This window comes from Ursus maritimus, unplaced genomic scaffold (assembly GCF_017311325.1).
Source record: "Ursus maritimus isolate PB19 unplaced genomic scaffold, ASM1731132v1 scaffold_33, whole genome shotgun sequence".
Classification (NCBI taxonomy): Eukaryota; Metazoa; Chordata; class Mammalia; order Carnivora; family Ursidae; genus Ursus; species Ursus maritimus.
Genome location: NW_024425897.1, coordinates 20,533,086 through 20,559,397, shown reverse-complemented (window position 1 = coordinate 20,559,397; position 26,312 = coordinate 20,533,086). Strand labels below are relative to the sequence as shown.

The window sequence follows — 26,312 nt, the reverse complement described above, 5'->3', positions numbered from 1 at the left end:
AGGAATTTCTGGCTAGAAACAATGACCTGAGGGCTACCAAGCTCTTTCGAGTCAAAACAAAGCTGAAATGCATTAACAGAACAAGAGCCTACTAATCCAAGAAAACCTGAATTACATGAAGTTGTTCAGACTTATTTAGTTACTAGTCAGTCTTGGGCAGGGGGTTGGGGGGTGGATATACCTCCAAGGTATCTTTTTCATAGAGATTTATATAAGGAAGGAAATGTTCCAACCAAACCATTCAGCAAGTTCCATGCAACTGACCTGAGAGTACCATGTAATCCAGACCCCAATTTGCTTACTCCTCTTCCAACTGAGTTAGTAGTATACAGGTAAAGACCATCTGCCGTGAGACAGCGCCCCAAGTCAGCATCTGAAATCGTTTTTTCACAGGTAAATTATATACATGCCTTTTCTAGTGAAATTACAAATGTGCTTTTTCTAATGAAAAAGCCATTAGGAGGTGGGGTAAGAGATAATCCCCCACCTCTAAAATAAATGCTTCAATGTGACTTCCAGGAAAGACGGCTCCAACCCCCAAATCAAACATCCAAAATGCGATGTGGGATCAGGAACCAATATCAGAGAAAGAGGTCAGGTAAATAAGAGCAGGAGAACTTGGCTCTGCCTGCCAAAAGTTTTCTTCTTTTTTGAATAGCAAAAATAGTGTCAAATTTATGCGTTCCTAATTCTCATCTGAAATTACTATGACCACAGTACTTTCACTAATGATTCTATAGTTTAAAAGGTGTGAGCTGTTAGGAGCTGTAGGCACTTATTAGCTGACCTTGGGCCTTTCTGTACTTCAGTTTCTTCGTCCATAAGATGAGGATATCATGTACCTCAAGAGTTACTGTGATGGTTAAATGAGATAACGCAAGTAAACACCCATATGCTCTCTGCTACAAAACCACTGCTCCACAGATGGCAAATGATATTATGTGGAAATACCAATGAAATACATGGAACTAAAACCTGCTTCTGTGGACTTCCCCTCCAGCCACTATGTTTCCCCTTAGCTATATCTTCTGCCGGCCACACGGTATCGTTCTACAGAACCATGAAATGGTTTACTAACTTACCTTCTAAAGAATCTGTCTTACAAAGAGAGTTTATAAAACTTTGGGTATTTTCATGATCATTTCACTATGTTTGTCTACTACTTGTCATATTAAAGGAAACCCAAACCACAGTAGTAATAGTGAATATGCTGTTAAGAATTCAGTCTACTAATCCAAGACAACCGGAACTTTAACTGTTTGAGGAATCAGAAGTTGCGAGTAATCATTTCTAAAATATTATCTCCCTCCTTAAATATTTTAACTTGAAACATAAATATTCATTTATTCACCCCTCTTTAGATTGAGGCTCAAGGCCTTCTGAGAAGTCTGACAAGGGGTGGGAGCGAAAGGGACAGATTAAACAAGATTGGCCCTGAGTTGATACTTGTTGAAGCTGAGTGACCTAAGGCATTCTCTCAACTTCCGTATGTGGAAGATTTCCACATTAAAAATAAGATTACTTTTTAAATTATAAAGAAAAATATTCTCAGGGCAGCTGGATGGCTTAGTCAATTAAGCATCTGCCTTTGGCTCAGGTCATGATCCTACAGTCCCAGGATCGAGCCCCGCATCGGGCACCCTGCTCAGCGGGGAGCCTGTTTCTCCCTCCACCCCTCCCCCTGCTATGCTCTCTCTCCCTCTCTTCTCTCAAATAAATAAAACCTTAAAAAAAAAAAAAGGAAAAGAAGAGAAGAGAAGAGGGGAAGAGAAGAGGGGAAGAGAAGAGGGGAAGAGAAGAGGGGAAGAGAAGAGGGGAAGAGAAGAGGGGAAGAGAAGAGGGGAAGAGAAGAGGGGAAGAGAAGAGGGGAAGAGAAGAGGGGAAGAGAAGAGGGGAAGAGAAGAGGGGAAGAGAAAAGGAAAAGAAAAAGATTCTCTAGGGGCGCCTGGGTGGCACAGTGGTTGGGCGTCTGCCTTCGGCTCAGGGCGTGATCCCGGCGTTATGGGATCGAGCCCCACATCGGGCTCCTCCGCTATGAGCCTGCTTCTTCCTCTCCCACTCCCCCTGCTTGTGTTCCCTCTCTCACTGGCTGTCTCTATCCCTGTCAAATAAATAAATAAAATCTTTAAAAAAAAAAAAAAAAAGATTCTCTAGGTGGAAGCAAAACTAAAGGTACAAGAGAGTGAAAAACAAGCAGATCACCTTAACACCACCATCCTCAGTAAGAAACTACTCCAAGGGAGATATTAAAGGAAGTAAAAGGGAGAAAACAAAGGGGTTTGGGTTTTGTTTGAGGATATCAATTTCAGCCTATGATGTTTAAGAACTTCTTGGGTGTTGCAGGCTTTTTGCTTCTCCCATGGACTCTAGTTGTGTCCTATCTAAAAGTCTTTCCTGTTCCTCTTACCAGCTCACATGACTATTTGCTACAACAGTGGACATGAACAGACAGAGGCCATGGGCTGAAAGGTGCACAGGTGGCCTGCTGCTTAGACTGCACCCCAGACCCTTCTGGTTGCCCCAGAAGTCTGCCCCCATCAAGGGTTCTAAATGAAAGGGTGGGCAGAGTAGGCTCTGAATCCCATACCTAACTAACATCAATTTCTTAGAGATTCATTTTGAGTCTTTCCATAAGAAAACTGGATGTTTTAGAAACTATTTCCTGGGGTGTTTTAAATTCCTATTTCATCAGTTATATAATATTTAATGATATAATCATAATACCAGTTACAACAGCAAACAGGTTGGAGAGCCGGGTGGACTCTTGGCAAGCCTGCAGCTCCGCAGGTGGGAGCAGCAGTGCGCACACCACCTAGAAGCGGCTGGCCTGCCGTGCCGTGGCCCCACTCAGTACATCTACCACGCAAAACGGAGGGGCCTCCTTCATCCCACAAGTCAGGCAAGTGAAGGTCAATTAAGAGAACTTCTGCCATTTTCAGAGAAATCAGAATAAACGGATACGGAATATTCATGAGAGTATAAAAACATTTTAATCCAGACCATTTTGTTAAAGGAGATACTTAATTCATGCTCCTTTGAACAATCCCATTCTCTCCCTGCAGCCCCCCCCCTTTTTTTTTTTTTTTTGTTTTTTAGGATGGGAGGGTTCATCATCAGGCTTAGGCGGCAAGACCTGATATTCTGTTCACAGATATAAAAATTCCACTTGAGGCTCCCAGGCTCAAACACAAATATGTAGGAGTCAACTTAAGTAATTCATGCCTCCTTGGCTAAAGTGTATGGATGATACCTTTTCTTTGCAATAGCAAAACCTATCCATTCTTACCTGAGTATCATCTTTTACACTTTGACTGATAAAGCAGACAATGAACACACTGTATAGGAACCTAGCACTTTTAACTAAAAGGAACACAGTTCTACCTAAATCATCTGCCACAATTATCTAAAACCACTCTTCCCACATCTTCATTTCAATCACAGGAGCAAAAACCCCTACATTACCTTTATTTTCAGAACTGGAGCCAGTGTTGCTATCTGGTGCAGGCAACATGTCTTCATAGCCCCAGGATACTATGTGTTTGCCACCAAGCAAACAGGAAGGGGATCCAGGCCCCCCTTCCAAAAGCAACAGCCTAAAAATGGGGAGATGAGAGAATCATAAAGACACTGAGACCATCCATTTCAGCAAGAAAATGAAAGTCATCTCACAGAGCAGAAAACTAAAATAGGTTTATACAAATATACATCTGGAAAAAGTTTTTCAATTTAATTACAAAGCAGTGCTTACAGAAATGTCATAATAAAAGTACAGCTGTGTGTAAAATGTATAGGTTTTATACATACGTGGGGTGGGGCGTAGGGTATGAATTAAGCATATATAGCAAAACATTAGAAGTGGTTCTCTTTGAATAATGAGATTTTGAGTGATTTTCAGTTTCTCCTTTACACCTTAACATTTCTTAAAGTCTAAGAATTCATTATAAGCTATTACATTATTTTAAAAACCTACAAAATAAAAATGAGAATTAGTATACTCTAGGAACACTTCCAAAGAGGGAAGAGGACACAAACAAAATTCTTAAGATGAATATACTTATTTTAAAGTATGAATCATTCGTTGATGAGTTTATCAACAGTCTACTTACTAAAAGGCTTTATGCACAAATCTCCCTTATTAGGAGGGGGGTTAAGGATCCGAAGTGATAGCTTACCTATATAGTACATCAGCTACAGGCAAGGACCCCAGATCAGTCTGTTTCTGTAACAGATGGACCGTATGGACAAAAGTTTTCAAAGATCCCCTAAAAATAAAAGGAGGGAACAGATAATCATCAAAATTGAAAAGCCAAACAACTAGGTCAATTTTATTAACCACATGAGAGGGTTCCAAAAGGGGTCTATCTGCTTCCACAGCTCAGAAGACCTGTTGTACCAAATATACTGGATGCTTACAGATGACCACTGGCTCATACAAAAAGTTACTATGTGAGTGGCACCAATTATGCCAATTAGGATGTTCTCCCTGCATTTGTAAAGGTAAACAATTTTCTCCCAAAATAAAGGTTCAAGGGGCACCTGGGTCGCTCAGTTGGTTAAGCATCTGCCTTCAGCGCAGGCTGTGATCCCAGGGCCCTGGGATTGAGTCCTGAGTCGGGCTCCCAGCTCAGCAGGGAGTCTGCTTCTCCCTCTCCCTCTGCCTGCTGCTCTCCATGCTTGTGCACTCCCTCTTGCTCTCCATCAAATAAAAATTTTCCCAAAATAAAGGTTTAAAACACAAAAAACATGTGGCTATTATGCTTCAGTACCGTTTCATGAAGTCCTTCTCTAGTCTAGAGGAGAGATTTTATAGAAGGGGTTATACTTAAAATCTAACAGTGTTTCCAGACTTCATTTTTAAGTATCTTTAAGTTCATCCATTTTTTTTAAAGATTTACTTGCGAGAGAGGGAGAGAGAGAGAGAGAGAAAGAGAATGTGCAGTGGGGATGGGCAGAAACGGGGGTGGGGAGAGAGAGAGAAAAGCAGACTCCCTACTGAGTGGGAAGCCCAAGGCGGGGGCCCGATTCCAGGATCCAGAGATCATGACCCGAGCTGAAGGCAGACACCTAACCAACTGAGTCACCCAGGCACCCCTAAGTTCATCCATTCCACATAACATCTCCCCAAATGCCATCACATTAAACATGACTGCAAAGGAACACAATTTATATATTATATACATACATATACATATACATACATATATACACATTATATATATGTATGTGTGTGTATGTGTATATGTGTGTGTGTATACATCTATATCTATATATGCCTATATATAGATACAGATTTTTTTTTTAAACTAAGTCTACCCCCAATGTGGGGCTCAAACTCACAAGCCTGAGATCAAGAGTCACATACTATATCGACTGAACCAGCCAGGCACCCCTCAGTATTAAGTATTTTGTGCTTCGAGGTGTTCCTTCTGCTTCCCTTGCTGTGAAGTACGGGACTATAATGCTTGCACAGCTCACCACTACCCAATTTTCTTTTGGTTCCCAAGGCTCAAGATTCTGGGAAATCTAGAATATGGTCAACAGGATCTAAAAGAAGGTGCTTTTAAGAAGCACAGGACTTACCTGGCCAGATCCCAAGTATAAATCACTGCAGAACATTTCCTGAACTAAATGATCACCTGTATTAGATAGGCTGACTTTGGATCACTACCTTATTCTCTTAGCCAAGGCTTTAACTGCTAGGTATCATATGCCTCAACCGCAAAAGAAATGGAATACCTGACACTGGATTGAGTAGGCTTCAAGTCCTCTAAACTCCCCCTTTCACTACTTCTGGTTTCAAAGAATCAAAACCAAAGAACAATACAAAGCGGGAAGGCAGCAGATAGGGTCTAAAAGCTCAAGTTGGGAGTCAGGCCACTCACCAGCTGCACCATCTCAACCCTGTCACTTAATTCCTAGGGATTTTTGCTTCTCCATCTGTCCAACAGGGCTATCTCCCTGGCATGCAGTGAGGTTAAAATAAAAGGGCAAAAGCACGCTGGTACATTTAAGACCATTAAACCAACTATAAGGTATTATAACCTGCCAGACTGAATCACACTTTGAGAATAAAATTTAAACTCCTTCCATGGCTCCTGAGCCCTTACATGACCTGAGCCCTGCCAAGCTCCTCTCCTGCCCCTTTTCTCTACCACTGCATTCCAGCTCCTGGCTTACCTTGCCGTCCCCCTCGGCTACCCCAAGCACCGAAAGAGCATCGGAGTTGTACCACTTGCTGCTCTTCTGGACCAGAACACACCATCCCTGGCTTTTTTACACCTGGCTGGCTCTTTCTCCTTATCCTGGCCTCTGTTCAGTGGTCACCTCTTCAGTAAGGCCTTCCCTGGTATATCCAGCTAATGCTGTCCCCCCCTCCACTTTGTCATTCTCTATCAAAATATCCTGGTAGGTCTTCTTCTAAGTGAATCTCTCTCCGAAATGATCTTATTCAGGTCAACTCTGCAATTCGAGGGACCAACCACCTTGCTCACTGTTGTATCCCGACTGTCTAAAAGAGTACCTTAGGGGCGCCTGGGTGGCTCAGTCGTTAAGTATCTGCCTTCAGCTCAGGGCATGATCCCAGAGTCCTGGGATCGAGCCCCACATCAGGCTCCTCCGCTGGGAGCCTGCTTCTTCCTCTCCCACTCCCCCTGCTTGTGTTCCCTCTCTCGCTGTCAAATAAATAAATAAAAATCTTAAATAAATAAATAAATAAATAAATAAATAAAAGAGTACCTTGCACACAGTAAGTGAGCAATAATTAATTACAAAGTGGATCACCCTGAGTCCAGTCAACTGCAAGGTTTGAAACTACAGATCACTATATTCTGAAGAACCAGCAAGGTTCCTGGAAAAGATACTTAATAAACTGGTTGAGCAAATAAACATATTCAAAATAACTTTTTGAAAATGTTTTGTCTTTGAAAGCATCAATCTCAAAAGCTCAATATGTCCCTAATAATTTCATTAAAGTAGATGACCCAACTGAAAAGCTTAGGACTTCTGAAGTAAAGAAAGTCCAGAATGAGGTGACAATATTAGCAATACAATGTAGGAACCATCTTTAAACACAAAACAAAAAACACCAAGAAGAAAATAAAAACATTCATTTCAACATTTCTGAGTGGAATTTGGAATCTCAAGCACATGAAACAATTTCAGTAACTTATCAGATTGAATATGGGCACAATAAAGTTTTTTGATTCCATGTTCAATAAATAAAAATGTTTAAAACTAAGTTGATTATTCCTAACATTCCAAATCTGTCTAAAGATAATCCTACCTAAAAGCAAATTTTCAGTGTGCCTGGGTGGCTCACTTGGTCAAGGGTCTGATTCTCGATTTTGGCTCAGGTCATGATCTCAGCGTCGTGGGATTGAGCCCCATATTGGGCTCTGCACTCAGCAAGGAGTCTGCTTGAGAATTTCCCTCTCCCTCTGTCCTTCCCTCTGCTCATGGTCTCGCTCTCTAAATACTTAAAAAAAAATTTTTTTTCTATAGTAAATTTTCTCAAAATGGGATTTTTAAAAAAAGATTTAGGGGCACCCGGGTGGCTCAGTTAAATGTCTGCTTTCGCTCAGGTCATGTTCCCAGAGTCCTGGAATCAAGCCCCATATCAGGCTCCCTGCTTAGTGGGGAGCCTGCTTCTTCCTTTCCCTCTGCTGCTGCCCCTGCTTGTGTTCTCTCATGCTCTGTCAAATAAATAAAATCTCTTTAAAAATAAAAATCAAAAAGGTTACCTATTTGAGAGCAAAAATGCGCACACATTCATGGGGGAGGGGAGGGAGGAGCAGAGAGAGAGAATCTTAAGCAGACTCCCCACTGAGCCTGACATGAGGCTCAACCTCACAACCCTGAGACCATGATCTGAGCCAAAATCAAGAGTCGGATGCCCAATTGACTGAGCCACCCAGGTGCCCCCCAAAACGGGATTTTTGTATTAACAAGTCTATTTAGGGCTTGAGATGGTGTTCTACAAATGCAAACTATCAATCTAATATAAAGCCTTTCCAGGAAAACTTACTTCCGTGCTACCCAGTAATGTCTCCAGAATTAAGCTCATGTCAAGATTTCCACAATCAACCACAGTCTTCAGGGATCTAAAATTCGGCTATGACAGTTTGCTCAGGGCGAAGAAACTGACAAATACTGGTGCCATTCTGCCTTAAAAATAGCTTGAGATCCAACCGTCTGAAGGTGGACTTTGAAACCAGAAAAATAGGGAAGAAGTCTTATAACCAAGAACTTCATAATCTTCCAAGAAGAATTTTCCCACATATGCTTTGCTTAAAAAATAAATAAATAAATAAGAAGAACTCTAAAGGGAGGACAGATTAGTGACATTAATTAGTGATACTAATCTGTCAGACCACAGTCCTAATTGGTCTCTAGACAACTAGCTTAGAGGAAAGCAAGGGCAGTGAACCATTTTCTCACAAAAATGTGCCAATGATCATACAGGTTACTGGGCAGGAGAATGTACAGACCCTCTCCTGGAAAAGTAACTTCAACATTTCCTATTGATATTAGCTCAATAACATCTGCTTACACACAAAGGATGGCACACTATTAAATCTGGACATATACAGAGAGATCTTTCAGTTAAACTAATGGAGGCAAGCATCGTGGTCCAGAAACATAATTTGTGACCAAGCCTGCGTGACTGAGGTAATAACCCACTCACTTACTGATACACTCCTTATAGACACCCACGAAAAAAAATTAAAAGCTCTACCAATTTTCTGACCGTCCTTCCAGGAGAAATACCATCCTCCGCTAACTGCCAGACCTAAAGCACTAATCATGTAGGGGGAGAGCAGATAACGGCAAGGGTTGGCTCTCCCTTTTAAGCTGTTTCAGCTTTATCACAGGATGGCAGACAGCACACACTTGAACTTAGGCTCCGGCTCAGGGTCCTGGTGCCAAGTTTTGGTGAAAAGCATCTTATGCACCGTCAAGGCTGTGAAATTCAATACTGCCAACAAAGGACTACTGGTTGTTAAGACTTCCATCACATATGCTTGCCTCTCACTCACCCACCCCCGCCCCCCGGCAGCAGCTGTCACGGGGCCACCAAGTCGTACATTTGCTGGTCCTTACCTGGCACATGCCAGAGCCACCAGAGCAGCAGCAGCATTTTCTTTTTGCTTATGTGGGATGTGTCGGCCTGTGTCAGAAGTGTCCTCTAGCCAAGAGCACAGCAAAGTTTCAATTCCATTGAGACAGTCAGCAGGCTCCTTGGTCAGGCTCAAAGGCTGGCAGTCTCGAAGGCAGTTCAATAGCACCTCAGCAGTTATGTTACAGAGAGAGGGGTCCGTTCTGCTCTGGGACTGAATGAGGGGGAAGACCAGCAGGAGCCCCATCCGAGATGTGAAGGGAGCTTGCTCGGGTTGCTGCAACAAGCCCTGGCGTTTGAGCAGAGCCAACGTTTCTTCATCACCCGAACTTTCTCTTTCATGCTGTTCTTCCAAGGCCAGCTGGCGCTGGGCATTCCATAGTCCTCGCAAGGCATTCAGGCGGTATTCCAGCAGGCGGGCATAGGCATTGCTCTGGTTCCCACAAACAGAGCGCAAACGTTCGGCTAATTCCGTCGGGTTCTTGGTCTCAAATGTTAAAATCTAAGGGAAGAAACAATAAAGAAGTTGGTATGTACTCTTTTCTCCATGGCTTTCATCTATGGAAGCAAATATATCCAATAGTATCTGAAAAGAGCCCACATAAATCATCTTATTTGGGACCAAATATGAAAATATGTGCTGCAAAGCCAGGTATTTGCTGGAGATCTTTTTTCTGGCGTTTCTGCTAGTGCTCCAATTAAAAAGTAATATCAGACCCAGGGGCGCCTGGGTGGCACAGCGGCTAAGCATCTGCCTTCAGCTCAGGGCGTGATCCCGGCGTTCTGGGATCGAACCCCACATCAGGCTCCTCCGCTATGAGCCTGCTTCTTCCTCTCCCACTCCCCCTGCTTGTGTTCCCTCTTTCACTGGCTGTCTCTATCTCTGTCGAATAAATAAATAAAATCTTTAAAAAAAAAAAAAAAGTAATATCAGACCCAAGTCAAAGAACCCAAATCATGAAAACAGTTAAGTGTGGAAGTCACAAATTAATTCAAGTAATTTATTTTAGAAAATTGAGGTGTAGGTCCTTACTAAATGATTTTGAGTTATACTGTAAGTCTCTAACTCCCATTACCAGGCGGACTGTAAGTGAAAAGCACAAAATTTTATCTTCAGAATCGAATGTACCTACTCATAAATGATTGATATTGTATTGTTCTTTGATTCTGAAGAACACTCCATTCTTACTACTGTTAACCCATTATTTCAATTGGTGACATGGTATAGATTTATTCAGTTCATACTGATAGAGGGATCGCTACTATTTTCTTGCCAAAACATACAATTACCAGGAGGCCTCTAGATTTTCAGCAGGTAGGGGAATAAAACCATTAAATCCTTAATCCTAAGAAAGGAACCAGCTATCAAGATAAAGAATTAAGCTAACTTTATGATGCAAAAAGTTTATGCATAGAATTTCAACTAGGTTAAAATGAACAGACTACTGTAAGCAACAAAGGAGGGCACTCTAGGGGCAAGCACGTTAAAACAGACTAGCAGGCGCCAGGGTATCTGGTTCTCAGTAGACCAGAAAGTCAGGGTGAGAAGAGGTTTGAAATAAAAGCAAAGAAAATTTTGTCCCATCATTGGCACTTACATTTTAAAAGGTTATGGATCACTTTATTTCTCTCAGAAAACTGCAAAATACTTTCACTACCTGAATTTTTTCCCTTAAAAACTCTTAGCCCAATAAAACAACAAGAACTTCCAGAACAGGGGCACCTGGGTGGCTCAGGCGTTAAGCATCTGCCTTCGGCTCAGGGCGTGATCCCAGGGTCCTGGGATCGAGCCCCGCATCGGGCTCCCTGCTCTGCTGGGAGCCTGCTTCTTCCTCTCCCACTCCCCCTGCTTGTGCTCCCTCTCTCGCAGGCTGTCTCTCTGTAAAATAAATAAATAAAATCTTTAAAAAAAAAAAAAAAAAAAAAAAGAACTTCCAGAACAATGTTTAAACATGTGAACTGCCTTGCTTAGCTATACATGCAAGTCACTGAACTGAAAAATGTTCCGTTTAAACAACAAATTCTGGGGCGCCTGGCTGGCTCAGTCGGTAGAGCGTGCGACTTGACTCAGAGTCGTGAGTTCAAGCCCCACGTTGGGTGTGGAAGCTACTTAGAAATAAATACTTCCAATTCAAAAAACGTACTTCATTTATTTGGGGGGGAAAAAAAAGTTCAGGGTTAAAAAAAAAAAAAAGTAAGCAATTTGAATTTCAGTGCCAGCCTATGAGATCAGCAATAACATCCAAATGCCATAAGATTTCAAACAACAACTTAGCAATAAGAAAAGAACCATTGATACACACAACTCCAATGAACCTCAATGGCACTGAGTTGAGGGAAAGCGGCCGATTTCAAAAGGCTGCATCTGCAGGATTCCATTTATAGGGCTTTCTGGAAAAAACAGAACAAAACTATAGTGATGGAGAAGAGATCAGTGATTGTCAGAGGTTAGGGGAATAGGCAGGGTAGGACTAATGTAGTAATAGTATGAAGACATTTTTTGGAATGAAGAAACTGTTCTATATCCTGGTGGTGGTGGTGAGGAGGTGAATCTATAGGTGTGTTAAATTCATAGAACAGTACGCCCCCTAATAAGGTCAATTTAACTGTATACTTTGTAAACAAAAGGAAAAAAATTCCAACCAGGCTATATCTGTGTTCAACTAGGTATCATTGGGTAAGGCTCTATTGTAAGTCAGATTAAAATTAAGTACCAGGGACATTTTTAGTTTTTAATACAACAGGATCAAACAATGTTTAAATGTCTTTTACCATCAAGTTATACCAAACTGTATTTTCCTTTTAACTGGATTCAAACACAAATCACCCTTTTGATTATTTTTCACATGGCAGCAGATAAAATAACTCAAGTTCCTTAAAAAAAAAATTTCCATTTCAAGGGCAACCATCTACCTTGAAGCTGTAATCAATATCCAAGGAAGCTAGACTGCCTTTTTTTTTTTTTTTCCTTTTAGGATCTCCCCTCAAAAACCAGCCTCTACCATTAAAAATCAACAACCAAAAACTGAGATGATTTTAATGTTGTTAAAAAAATTAAAGGGCGCCTGGGTGGCTCAGTCGGTGAAGCGTCTGCCTTCAGCTTGGGGCATGATCCCAGGGTCCTGGGACAGAGTCCCATATCTGGCTCCCTGCTCAGCGGGGATCTTGCTTCTCCCTCTCCCCCAACACTCCCCGCCTGCTCATGCTCTCTCTCTCTCTAATAAAATAAAGTTAAAAAAAAAAAAATCACAAAACTTTAAGTTTGTCTTCCTAGTTATGAACATCTAAAACAAATTTTAAGAGCTTTCCACTACTGGTTTTATGATTTCCACCCAATTCAACTCTTTGATATAAAATACATATGAAACACATACGTGTTCCACACATTTATGGTACACTGATCTACTTAGGTTATATGAAGCAGCTACTAAAAAATTCAATACAGACTTTTATTAGACCCAAGAATCGAAAAACAACCCAGTAATATTAAACCCACCTATTTCCTTTTATTACCAGTCTTACAGTGGTTCTAAAATGTGATATTTCATGGTTCATATAACGATGTTTACAACATAATCTATAGCTAACTCCAAACATTAAGACTAGCTGGGAAAAAAACAACACAACAACTATATAATATAATTTGGCACTTTCCTTGGGATTCTATTTTTATAAGTACTTCAGTTATATTTTGGCATTCCACTTGAAAGACAAATATTCTGAAAGGATTTGAGTTATAATTAACCAAAGAGTATATGATATACACACTTAAGTGACTTATGTTTATTGATTTTGCAGTGTCTAAGGCACACTATGCTTTCAGAAATCCATTAGACTACTCAGCATTATCCATTCCAACGGCCCCTCATGAAAACTAAGAACTGCGCGCTACACTGCCGTTCTTCAGAATTCTAAGTTTGAAGGTCATGGCCAAAAATCACTTCATAAAGACATCATACTTTTGAGTTTTAGTACATCAGCTATGAAGGATCTATTCTGGTACTTATGAATATTAAATGATTTGTCTCAGATCCTCATATAAAACCACTGCTCTCAATAACTGCTCTTAAAGAAGATAAAAAGACCAGAACGTCATTAGAAAATGAATACTTTTCTCTTTAAAAAGGGGGAAAGCTATTTAAGGAACAGGGAAGATCCCCATCATCCTTAATCAGAAGGAAGGGTCACTAACTGTACTTCAGTGATAATGAAGTCACCCAATGAAGGGAATGACTTTCAAAGTAAAGTGTTGCCTTAATTTTTTTTAATCATATATGACACACAAATTTAAGCTAAGACAACAGCAATCATTCTGGAAAGTCTAACAGAAGGTAGGCAAAATATTCTTTGCCAGCGAAATCTGGCTGTGAACAAGACTCCAATATATGACGTAAGAGCAGTTACAGAGGATCAGCTCATTTCAGCCAATTTCTTTCCATTTTCCATGTGGAAAAATACAAGAGCATGCACCTGCCAGCCATGATGTAAAATGTGAAATGTCAACATGCATTTCAAGTAATTGTCATAGTGAGAAAAAGCAGAGAGAGGCTTTTGAAGTAGTAGAGAATGTTATAAATAAATTAACCCAACAATTAACAGAAAAGATTAGGGCATGAACTACTGTACTCCCCTAAATGTAAATACCGATTTCCATCTACTTCACTGTCCAGAAGAGAAATGTTAAGTCTTTAAAAGGGTCAAGAAATTTAAAAATATATTAAAGCTTACCACTAAAGGAAATAGAGAGTAACCCCTTTCTAAGAATTGAACCTAAAAAAAATTCCAGAAATAAATACACTGAAGTTTTATTACAGTGGAAAAAGGTAGAAGCAATCTCAACATCTATAAAGGAAGTGTTCAGGGGCACCTGGCTGGCTCAGTTGCAAGCATGCAATTCTTGATCTTGGGGTTGTGAGTTCAAGCCGCACGATGGATATAGAGATTACTTAAAAATAAAATCTTAAAAAAAAAAAGAAAATAGGAATTAATTTTCAGTAAACCAGGATAGTAAAATAAATCAGGGGTACCTGGCCGGTTCAGTCGGTAGAGCATGTGATTCTTGATGTTTGGGTTCTAAGTTCAAGCCCCACGTTCAATGTAGAGATTACTTAAAAAAATAAAATCTTAAATAAAAATTAAAAAATAAAAGGGAAGGGGTGCTTGGGTGGCTCAGTCAGCTAAGGGTCTGCCTTCAGATCAGGTCACAATTCCAGGGTCCTGGGATCAAGCCCCGCATCGGACTCCCTGCTCAATGGGGAGTCTGCTTCTCCTTCTCCCTCTCCCGCTCCCCCCTGCTTGTGCTCTGTCAAACAAACAAAATCTTTAAAAAAATAAACTGTTCAATTAAGACATATGACAATGGAATAGTATGCAATAACTTAAATTTAAAACCTAAGAAAAAGAAAAATTATATATGCCCTATAAGTAGGACTATGTAAAACATGCTTTTTCAATTTGAAATATAGTTAGTATTTGTGGTAATAGAAACATGCATTTTTTTCCTATTAAAAAAAAACAGTGATGACAAGTTAAATAGTTCATATTTAAGCAATCATAACTAGAGGGGATCTTTTCCAAAAGCAAACGCTATCTTTAAATAACTGGTAGTCAAAAGATGACAACTGATATATTTAAAATTTGGGGGGGGAACATCTGACAAAAAAATCATTACAGTACTACAGGATATGCTGTCCTTAAGTCAGCTGACTAGTTCCATCTGTTGCACTTTGGCAGCAAATAACATAGGGCTGGTTAGATTCCTGGTCAGGAGGGAAGATGAATGATGGGAAGGGGAAGACCACAGATATTGGGAGGTATGAACGAACAATAAAACCTTTCACTCTTCACAAAGAAAGGATACTTAAAACTCAGGATTGTGCCCGCCTGGGCAGCACACATACTAAAACTCAAGATCACTCAAGCTCTGAACAGATGAATTACATTACTATACTCCCAGTATGGTACATTAACCAATTCATTATCTGTACCTGTCAGCACAAAAGGAATTTATACCTGGGTTATTATTTCAAAGCAGATCAACTGGCCAGACTTGCAAACCCAATACAAAACTTTTCAGGAAAGGCTACAGAATACTGAAATTCTCTCCAATGTTAGAGTGAATTTTTAAACCCTTCTATAAATTTTCCTGTTTTTTACATTGTGAAGATGGCAATCATGACCAAATGAGTTGCATACGGCACTTCACAGAATGTTAAGATCTCAAGTGAACCAAGTAAATGAATTGTGAATGGAAGGATGGAATTCTATCTCTAATATGAAAGCCTAAATCAAGAGTGGATCACTTATCAATTAAATTAAACCCTGAAGCCACATATCCTTATCCAATCCTGGAAATACGTGTTCATTTGAATTATTTTTCAACATCTATTTTTAGAAAGGGTCTTTTACTTAACTGATAACACGATTAAGTTTCACAATTTAATTCATGAGTTTTAGCCGCTAGCCTGGTGCCTTAACTAGAATGGCCCCTGACTGGTTTCCAGATTGTTCTGCTTTGAATCAGCCCTGTAGAACCCGCTCCAGTACTCAGTGATCTCGCCCACATCTTCACACACCAGCTATTAACTGCAGAATTGTCAGAACGGTGAGGACTCAGGGCACCTGGGCGGCTGAGTTGGTACAGCATGTGACTCTTGATCTTGGGGTCGTGAGTTTGAGCCCTGTGGTGGGAGTAGAGATTACTTAAACGTAAAAACAAAAACTTTTGAGGACTCAGTGTCTAAGAAATCACTTTTCCAATTCTTCTTGCATGAAAGTTCCCTCTTGACCTGGCCCCATCCAGTTTTCATCTTTTGTCATATCCCCATGACCAGGGCCCTATTTTTTTTTTTCATCACCTGGCTTTTGTTGCCTAAATGTTCACCCCATTCAGCCCAACTCCTACCTACCTTTCAAAATTCAGCTCTGCTATCTACTTTTGAAAAATTCTGATTTCCTTACTCTCTCTCACTCTTCTCCTTTCCAAAATTAGCTTCTATGTGTTTCCACAGTATCCAGCACATACCTCTCTCAGAGGATCCCCTACAAACTGTAAGAAAAAAAAGTGTCCAATAGGAATGGATCGACGATCGTTAGGAGTAAAGGAAAAATCTGTGAAGAGATGATCTTCGTTAACTGCTTACTTCACATACTTAACAACTACCATACTGTGATATATTCAAATGCTCAGCATAGATATATTTTAGTAAAACAAAACACTGGCTTTTAAATAAAAGAAAGTACCGAAGAAGGAAACCGTGTAACTAACATGTGGAACACCACACTACTGTGTTGTTTACAGCCCGTCCCCTCTTTCGGCTGAGTACTAAAAGGGGGAAACCATAGATTTTTTTTAAATGAATTTTTTATTATGTGATGTTATTCACCATACAGTACATCATTAGTTTTTGATGCGATGTTCCATGATTCATTGTTTGCGTATAACACCCAGTGCTCCATGCAATACGTGCCCTCCCTAATACCCGTCACCGGGTTAGCCCATCCCCCCCGCCCCTCTGAAACCTTCAGTTTGTTTCCCAGAGTCCATAGCCTCTCATGGAAACCATATAATCTTCACATTTGTATCACCAGAGCTTAGTACAGCGCCTGGCACGTAAGTGTTCGATAAATTAATGAGTGAGAAGATACATAAATTCCAAGAATAATTCTCTTAGGATGTACATTTGGTTCCCACTATACATCTGAGTAACCCTCTCTCAGTTGGACTAATTATAAATCTGCCTTCTGGAGCAATGGGAAATTCTTCCTCCTCCACATAAGAGCCTTTTAATCAGATGAAGAAAATACATGTAATGGAAGGAGGGGACACCAGAATACAAGTTAGAGTCGTTGTTCTCAACCCTGGCTGCACATTTAAATTGTTTTGGGAGCGTTTTAAAACAATACTAATGAGTGGGCCCCATTCCAGTCAGGTTAACTCAGAATATCTGGGGATGGGACCCAGGTTTTATTCACTCCCCAAGTGAAAGCAATGTGCGGCCAAGATTTCAAACCACTGAGTTACGGGAACTAGGTTCCAGCCCAGACTCTGCAAGTAACAATTCCCCCTACAGGTATTTCACTTAGACTCACTCAGTCTGTGTTTCTACATCTGTAAGATGAGGCCAACACCCGCCTCCATTTACATAGCTACGGTCAAAACTCCTTTTCAGGGAGGGCTCTGAAAAAGCTGAAGCTGGGAAACAACTGTTAGGATTTCCTTATTTTAGACCAGATCACCACCAAGAAAGGGAATCTTTTTCAGATAATCCTGAAAGAAGGAAATCCTGACTAGATAAAAGCTGGGAGGGTTGGGGTAAAGGAGGTATGGAATTAAACACATGCTTTGAGCCAACACTGTTTAAAAAATGCTAATGCAATCTTAAAATGCATTAGAATTCCAGTGTCAGAAGCAAGGGAGGTAATAATCCCATTTATATTCTGCAATGGTCAAACTATAACTGGAATATCCTGTTCAGTTCAGAGTACCTCATTTTAAGAAGTCATTAGCAGACTAGTATGAGTCCAGAACAGGGTGATTTGATGTCACATGAGAAATGGTTAAGAACTAGGGATGCGTGGCCTGCAAGGGAGGAGCTGGAAGGGGGAGCAACCTTCATAAAATTAAGGGGCTGTCGTGTGGAAGAGGAAGACTTTATTGCTCTAGAAGCCGCAAAAATAGGAAGTTACTGGGATGCAAAGCCTAACAAAGAACTTTGATAATAATTCAAAACAGTGCATCACAACACCTGGATGTATTTACTTAAAAAAAAAAAAAGATTCTTGGGATCCACTTACAAAGACTATTTTGAGAAATCTAAGATGTGCCCTGGAATCTACAACTGAGGCAGGCTCTCTGGGTAATTCTGGGTAGTCTTTAAAAATAATTTTATAAAAGGTTTATTATAATTCACACACCATAAAATTCATCCACTTAAAGTGCATAATTCAATGGCTTTGAGTGTATTCAGAGTTGTGCAGTCATTACAATTTTAGAACACTTCCATCACCTTCAAAAGAAACTCTGTACCCATTAGCAATCTCTCATTTTCCCCCAAATCTCTTAGCCCTAAGCAATCACTAACCTACCCTATTAAAGTTATCTATTCTTCACATTAAATATAAGTGGAATCCTGCTATGTGTGATATTTTGCGAACACCCTCTTTCACTTAGCATTGTTTAAGATTTGCCCATGTTGCAGCATGCACCAGCACTTCACTCCTGTTCACTGCTGAATGATATTCCATTTTATGGATAGGGCACGTCTTTTATCCATTCACTGGTTGATGGGACATTGGAGTTTCCATTTTTTGGCTGTTATGAATAATGCTTCTATGAACATTTAAGTTTTTGTACAGACATAAGTATATAATTACAAAGGATAAAAACCTAAGAGTGAAACTGCCGAAGTCATATGGTAACTCTGTTCACCCCAGGGAGGAACTGTTAAACTATTATCCAAAGTGGCTGCACCATTTTACATTCCCAGCAGCAATGTATGAAGATTTCAGTTTTCCACATCATTGCTAACACTTGTTATTATGTCTTTTGATTAGAGCCATCCAAGTGGGCGTGAAATGATAACTCATGTGGTTTAGATTTGCATTTCCCTGATGGCTAATGGTGTTAAGCATCTTTCATGGGCTTATTAGTCATTCACCTATCTTTGGAAAAACTGTACTTTGAGAAACAATGACTTTGTCTTATCAATAAGAACAAGAACTTCAATGGGCAGGAACACATCAAAAAAAAAAAAAGACAAGAAAAAAGAAAATACATTTAAGCCCACAAGCTTATGAGAAAAATCACCACTGGATGACGTTGGCAAACCAACTCATTTTGAAAAGTGGTTAATACAGGGATAGATTCAAACATTTATCCTGCCTTTCTCAAATGAGCTGTACACCTAGATAAGCCAACAGCGGAGGAAAGAAAAGTTCCTTCCACGGAAGCACTCCAGCTAATGAAGATATGGCAGATTATTACCATTTTGCTATCTTGATTCAATAGATCTCGGCGTTGAGCTTTAGTAGCTGCAAACATCATAAGCAGCGGCTATTATGTGCCTACTGATGAAAACGTACAGCACCCCCCACGAAGCGGTCTTTAAAAAAAAAAAATCAGACTTCAATCTGATCAAACCATGGTCCAAAAGAACAAAGTTTCTTCAAATAAACTTTAAGGCGGGGGGGCAAGAGAAGAGACAGAGAGAAAACACAGTTTAAAAATAAATAAATAAATAAATAAATAAACCAACCAATCTCAGTGTGTATATCTTATGTAGATCATGATTCAAACAACTTTTAAAAAATATTAGCACAATTATAAGACAATTGGACATTTGAACACTACCTACATAATTTAAAGGAATTTTTAAAGATATGAAATACTATTGTGGTTATGATTTTTAAAGGTGTCCTTATCTTTTAGATACATATTGAAATATTTGTGAATAAAGTGATAGGTCACAGAAAGACATCCACGCTCATGGACTGTTAGAACAAATATTGTTAAAATGTCTATACTACCAAAGCAATCTACACATTTAATGCAATCCCTATCAAAATACCAAGAGCATTTTTCACAGAACTACAACAATTCTAAAATTTGTATGGAACCACAAAAGACCCCAAATAGCCAAAGTGATCTTGAAAAAGAAAAGCAAAGCTGGAGGATCACATTTCCAGACTTCAAATTATACTACAAAGCTCTAGTAATCCAAACAGTATTGTACTGGCACAAAAAGAGACACAAAGATCAATGGAACGGAATAGAAAACCCAGAAATAAAACCACAACTATATGGTCAATTAATCCTTGACAAAGCAGGAAAGAATATCCAAAGGGAAAAAGATGGTCTCCTCAACAAATGGTATTAGGAAAACTGGACAGCAACATGCAAAAAAAGGAAACTGGACCACTTTCTTTTTTTTTTTTTTTTTAAACATTTTATTTATTTATTTGACAGAGATAGAGACAGCCAGCGAGAGAGGGAACACAAGCAGGGGGAGTGGGAGAGGAAGAAGGAGGCTCATAGCAGAGGAGCCTGATGTGGGGCTCGATCCCATAACGCCGGGATCACGCCCTGAGCCGAAGGCAGACGCTTAACGACTGCGCCACCCAGGCGCCCTGGACCACTTTCTTATACCACTTTCTTACACCACACACAAAAATAAATTCAAAATGGATTAAAGACCTAAATGTGAGACCTGAAACCATAAAAATCCCAGAAGAGTGCACAGACACTAACTTCTTTGAATTGGCCACAGCAACTTCTTTCTAGCAATAATAAACTATTGGGACTAAGGAAGACATCAAAATAAAAAAGCAGCTGCACTACAAAGGAAACAACAAAACTAAAAGGCAACATACGGAATGTGAGAAGGTATGTGCAAAGGACATATTCAATAAAGGATTAGTACCTAAAATATATAAACATATATATGCAGAACTTATGAAACTCAATACTCCCCCAAAAATAATCAAATTTAAAAATGGACGGTAGACATGAACAGACATTTCTCCAAAGAAGACATACAGCTGGCCAACAGACACATGAAATGATGTTCATCAGGGAAATGCAAATCAAAACTACAATGAGTTATCATCTCACACCTGTCAGAAGAAATCAACAAGCCAAGAAAATAACAGGTATCGGCAGAGATGTGGAGAAAAAGGAACCTTCTTTTGCGCTGTTGATGGAAATGCAAATGGTGCGGCCACTGTGGAAAACAGTATGGAAGTTCCTCAAGAAAGTTAAAAAAAAGAACTACCCTATAATCCAGGAATCATACTACTGGGTATTTATCCAAAGAATACAAAAACACAAATTTAAAGGGCTACATGCACCCCTGTGTTTACAGCAGTATTATTTATAATAGCCAAATTATGGAAGCAGCCCAAGTGTCCACTGATTGATGAATGGAGAAAGAAAATGTGGTGTATATGTACAATGGAATATTATTCAGCCATAAAAAGAAAAGAATGAAATCTTCCCATTTGTAACACGGATGGAGCTAGAGAGTATAAGTGAAATAAGAGAAAGACAAATACCACATGATTTCACTCATGTGGAACTGAAAAAACAAAGCAAACTAGCAAAGGGGGAAAAAATAAATCAAGAAACAGACTCTTAATTAAAGAGAACAGGTGGTTACGGGGCGGGGGGGGGTGTCCAAGATAGGTTAAATAGGTGATGGGGATGGTGATGAGCACCAGGTGATGTAGGGAATTGAATCACTCACTATAATATACACCTGAAACTAATATAATGCTATGTTAAAAAGTGATGTGTCATGGATTTACTTCAAAATAATACAAGAAAGAGAGAAGTAGGTAGCAGTTATAGCCATAACAAGATTGGCCAGGAGTTGAAAATTGTCCAAGTAGGTGATGGATACATAGGGATCCATTATGCAATTTTGTTTTGTTTTTGCAATTTCCCAGGGGCTTCATATGAAAAAGTTTTTTTGGGGGGTACCTGGGTGGCTTAATCGGTTGAGTGTCTGGCTTCGGGTCCAGTCGTGATCCCAGGGTCCTGACACCAAGCCGGCATCACACTCCTTGCTCAGCAGAGAGCCAGCTTCTCCTTCTCCCCCCTGCTTGTGCTCTCTCTTGCTATCTCTCTCTCTCTGTCTCTCAGATAAATATATATTAAGGGGAAAAAAAAAAGTTGTTTTTTTTTTTTTAAGGCCGTCAAAACCAAAGCAGGGTATTCTGAGGTTGTTAAGAGGCCTGTTGCTAGCCATATCAAAAAGAAACAAGATGGCTCCTTATCACAGTTCTTATAAATGACAAAGATTTCTTCTTCCAATGCCAGGACTCTACTCAAACAAGCAGTCTTTTGAAACAGATCTAGCTAAATCACCTCAATTCGCCACTTCATTTTGCTAATAGGAACTTTTCAGACCCTCAAAACTGTTTCCATACAACTATTAATCTACTTTCCTAATATATTTGCTTAAATGCTTACCCTTAAGGAACACAACAGAAAAAAAAAAATCAAATGAGAAAATTTTAAATTATATTTAAAGTGCAATTCACATGCAATTCACCTCTAAAGTACAATTATTTCTGTGAGCAATATATTTATCAAAAAATATGCTTCATGAATCAAGGTTGTAATACATATTCTGGGATTGATGACTAACATCTGCTCCTTCAAAATACATGCATGAATATACTCTTATTGAGCAAATAGGTTATAGTCCCTGCCCCTCCCCACAAAATACTATTTTACCAATCTAAATTTATAATTTTTTTAATATTTATTTGAGAGAGAAAGAGAAAGCTCATACAAGCAAGTGCAAGTGCAGGGGGAGGGGACAGAGGAAGAGGAAAGAAAGTCAAGCAGACTCCCCACTGAGCCCAGAGCCCGATGTGGGGCTCAGCCCCATGACCCATGGGATTGTGACCTGAGCTAAAATCACAAGTCCAACGCTTAACTGGTAAAGGGGTGCCTGGGTGGCTCGATTAATGTTTAGCCAAAAAAAGATTTTGTAAAATGGGATGGGATAAAAAACAGAAATAAACCAAAAAACTCAAAGAGTATGCCAATTCATGTAAAAAGTACCAAAGAATCACTGGATTATTTTCTAGAGAAGGAACAGTGTGTACAGAAAATACTTCCTAGGGGCGCCTGGGTGGCATAGTCGTTAAGCGTCTGCCTTGGGCTCAGGGCGTGATCCCGGCGTTCCGGGTTCGAGTCCCACATCAGGCTCCTCGGCTAGGAGCCTGCTTCTTCCTCTCCCACTCCCCCTGCTTGTGTTCCCTCTCTCGCTGGCTGTCTCTCTGTCACATAAATAAATAAAAAATCTTAAAAAAAAAAATACTTCCTGGTTGGGAGATGAGACAAGAGAAATAATAAGTATAATACATTATCTATAGCATACTATAAATTTAACCAAACCCCTCAACTTCATTATCATTTCATATCAACACTTTTACCTTATTAGGGTACTCAATTTTCTGTTTTTGTTTTTGAATTCTGAACTACATTTTTCAAAATTTGTACCAGGTTTGGGGAGGCAAGGGAGAAAAAAAAATTGTACTAGGTTTTACAGAATTGCTCAGTAAAATCTATTAGTAAAATGCAATAGTACTGAATACTGACAAGAATGTGAAACAATAGGAATTCTTAGACATTTCTGGTGGGAATATAAATTAGCACAAACACCTTAGAAAACAACTGGCATTGTCCAGTTAAATCGAAAACGCATTGTCTTAGTTTCCCATGGCTGTTCTAACAAATCCCTACAAACTTAGTAGCTTAAAACAACAGATATTTACCCGCTCACAGTTCTGGAGACTAGAAGTCCGAAATCAGTATCACTGGGCCAAACTCAAGGTGTTGGCAGGGCTGCACTCCCTCGAGAGGCTCGGGGGTGGGGGGTGGCGGGGAGCATATTTCTTGGCTCTTCCACCTTTGGACGGCTGCTGACATTCCTTGGCTGTGGCCACATCGCTCCCTCTGTGATCACATGGCCTTCTCCTTTTATACTGTGCGCAATCTCTCTGCCTCTCCTCTATTAAGGACACTTGTGATTGCATTTAGAGCCCACCTGAAAATCTAAAATAATCTACCCAACTCAAAATCCTTAACTTGATGACATCTGCGAAGAGCCTCTTTCCATATAAGGTAACATTTAGAGGTTCCAGTATTAGGACCTGATATCTTTGGGGGCTATTGTCCAGCCTACTATATGCATATAGCCTACAATACAGCAGTCCACTCCAGGGTAATTCCCCTCTGAAACTCCTGGACAAGAACACCAGATGACAAGTACACGAATATTCACAGCAACATAATAACAACAACAACAAAACCTGGAAAAAACTCAAATATCCAACAGTACAAGAACAGATACACAGTGATGTAGTCATATAATTAGGAAGCAGTGAAAATTAAAAGAAGTAGAGCTACACACATCAACATACAAGAATCATATAATACATGTGAAGCCAAGAAAAACGCCATCAAAAAATACATATGGCAACTACATTTATCGAGTAAGGTCTTAAAACACAAAAAAATTAAGCTCTATAATGTTTAGGATTGTGTACATATGATAAAACAATAAAGAAAAGCAAAAGACCATGCCGACCGCATTCTCGCAACCAACCCCGAAGTGACACAGAAGAAGAAAGGCAAAGATTCTCTTTATGCCCAGGGACAGTGGCGTTATGACAGGAAGAAGAGTGGCTATGGTGGGCAGACAAAGCTGATTTTCCCCGAGAAGTCTAGAACTACAAGGAGGATTGTGCTGAGGCTTGAATGTGTTGAACCCAACTGCAGATCTAAGGGAATGCTGGCTATTTAGAGATGCAAGTAGTCTGAACTGGGAGAAGATAAGAAGAGAAAGGGCCAGGTGATACAATTCTAAGCTTCATATTTTGTTATATTAAGAAGACAATAAAATCTTGATGGTATGTTCACTTCAAAAAAAGGGAAACAAAAGCAAAACAAAAAGAATTCAGGATAGTGGTTTCCTATGTGGCATAGAGGAAGGGTTGTAGAGCATGCAGGGGGCTTTAAAGGTACTGGTATGGACCCATTTCTTAAGTGGGTAGTGAGATCACAGAATATATATTTTTTAAAATTTATTTTTATTTACATACTCAAATTTTCTACCCAAAATGTCTATACTTTTTGAATATATATGTAATAAAAAATGTTGTAATTCCTTATTATTCCAGCCCTGAAAAGCAGACCAAGATAATTATCCCTATTGCTGATAAACACTTAGTGGTTTCTCTAGAGATGGCATCATTGCATAACTGAAGTATTCCCAGTATAAGGTGTGAATAGCCCAAGTGCTTCACATATTTAGGAACAGTGTGAGCTGACACACAAACTAAGCTTTGGGTGATACTGTCGTTATCCCTGCTTCCAGAAGGAGCTGATGATTGTTTAGGGAGACTAACGCCTAGAGCAGAGGCAGGGAGGTAGGCGGTGGGTAGAGATTGCCTCTCAGGGGACATTTGGCAATGCTTGAACACATTTTTGGCTGCTACAAGTATAGAGGTACTACTGGCATCTGGTGGGTGAGGCCAGGAATGCTGCTAAATATCCTCACAGCTGAGAATCACCTGGCCAGCATGGAGAAACCCGCTCTACAGTAACCATTTGATTTGAGCGCACGCAATAAGCCTAACTCCTGCCACCTGACACTGAGTGTGACAGTGAACTCTCCCATGAGGGCTACAGAAAGTCCCAGCTGGAAAAATCTGTCGATCCTCAGAACTGTGCACGGGAGGGACTCTAATCATATGCTCAGTTAAAATACTAGTTTTACAGACGATTATTATGTACCAGAAGAATTCTGATAGATTGTAAACTCAAGGGTGCAGACTTAGATTCACTTATCTTTATATCTTCTACCCTAAAATCTCCCGAAATAAGGCAGAGTACAGCACCTGGCATGTAGTAAGCACTCAATAACATTAGTTAATATTATTTGAAATAAAAAACTTCTTTCAAATTTATTGCAAACTCTCCATATAGTTGACAACTTTGTCTATTTTATCCCCTTATGTGTATCCCATGCACATAATCTGACACATAACAGGTGTCCAATAAATATTTATTGAATGAGCAAATGACTAAAATGCTACCTGATAGTACACATAGAGCCCTCCCCCCCAACAAAACAAAACAAACAACGAAAGCAATAGATATAATGAGGAACCACTTGCAAACACATTCCCAGGTCAGCACTTCTGTCTGAGACTCCAAACCTCATCTTCCTTTGGCCAACATCAATAAGAAAGCTGAAATCAGTGGTATTCAAACTTTGATTATAAAATCAGAGATTAATTCTAAACCCATGGCCTGTAACTGTCAGCTCTGTTGGGCAAGAATGTGAATATGCACCCAGTGACTACTCAACAGAAAGTATCATTGACATGGCTGACACTAAGTATTTCTAAGAAACATGAGAAAGGCTGCATCTTTTGTGCCACTGAATCTTGCCCTTGCCGTCAGTTCCTGCTCACAGCTGTGCCTGACTAATTAAAACTGCCTGGAAACCTCGTCTATCACTTTGCCGGTTATTTCTTTTACTAAATCAAAAGACTCCACTTTAGGATTCAAATCCATCTGTCTCTCTCAGTCTGCAAAGAACAAATGTTCAGAAAAACTAACCAAATAGCTAAAATTAAATGTACCTCTCCTAGCTGAGTCTTAATATGTTGTTGGGGC

General features: G+C 39.8%; 1 protein-coding gene across 2 annotated transcripts in view; it reads right to left on the bottom strand.

Moving 5' to 3' along the window:
- HECTD4 (HECT domain E3 ubiquitin protein ligase 4) overlaps positions 1-26,312 on the bottom strand; it is a 177,053-nt gene that overhangs the window by 120,468 nt on the left and 30,273 nt on the right. For both annotated transcript variants that reach the window (XM_040619910.1, XM_040619909.1), the window contains exons 2-5: positions 9,100-9,617; positions 4,173-4,262; positions 3,463-3,593; positions 265-373 (exon numbers count right to left, since the gene is read on the bottom strand). In XM_040619910.1, the coding sequence (XP_040475844.1) occupies positions 265-373; positions 3,463-3,593; positions 4,173-4,262; positions 9,100-9,617 (848 nt within the window). The remainder of the gene's footprint in view (positions 1-264; positions 374-3,462; positions 3,594-4,172; positions 4,263-9,099; positions 9,618-26,312) is intronic.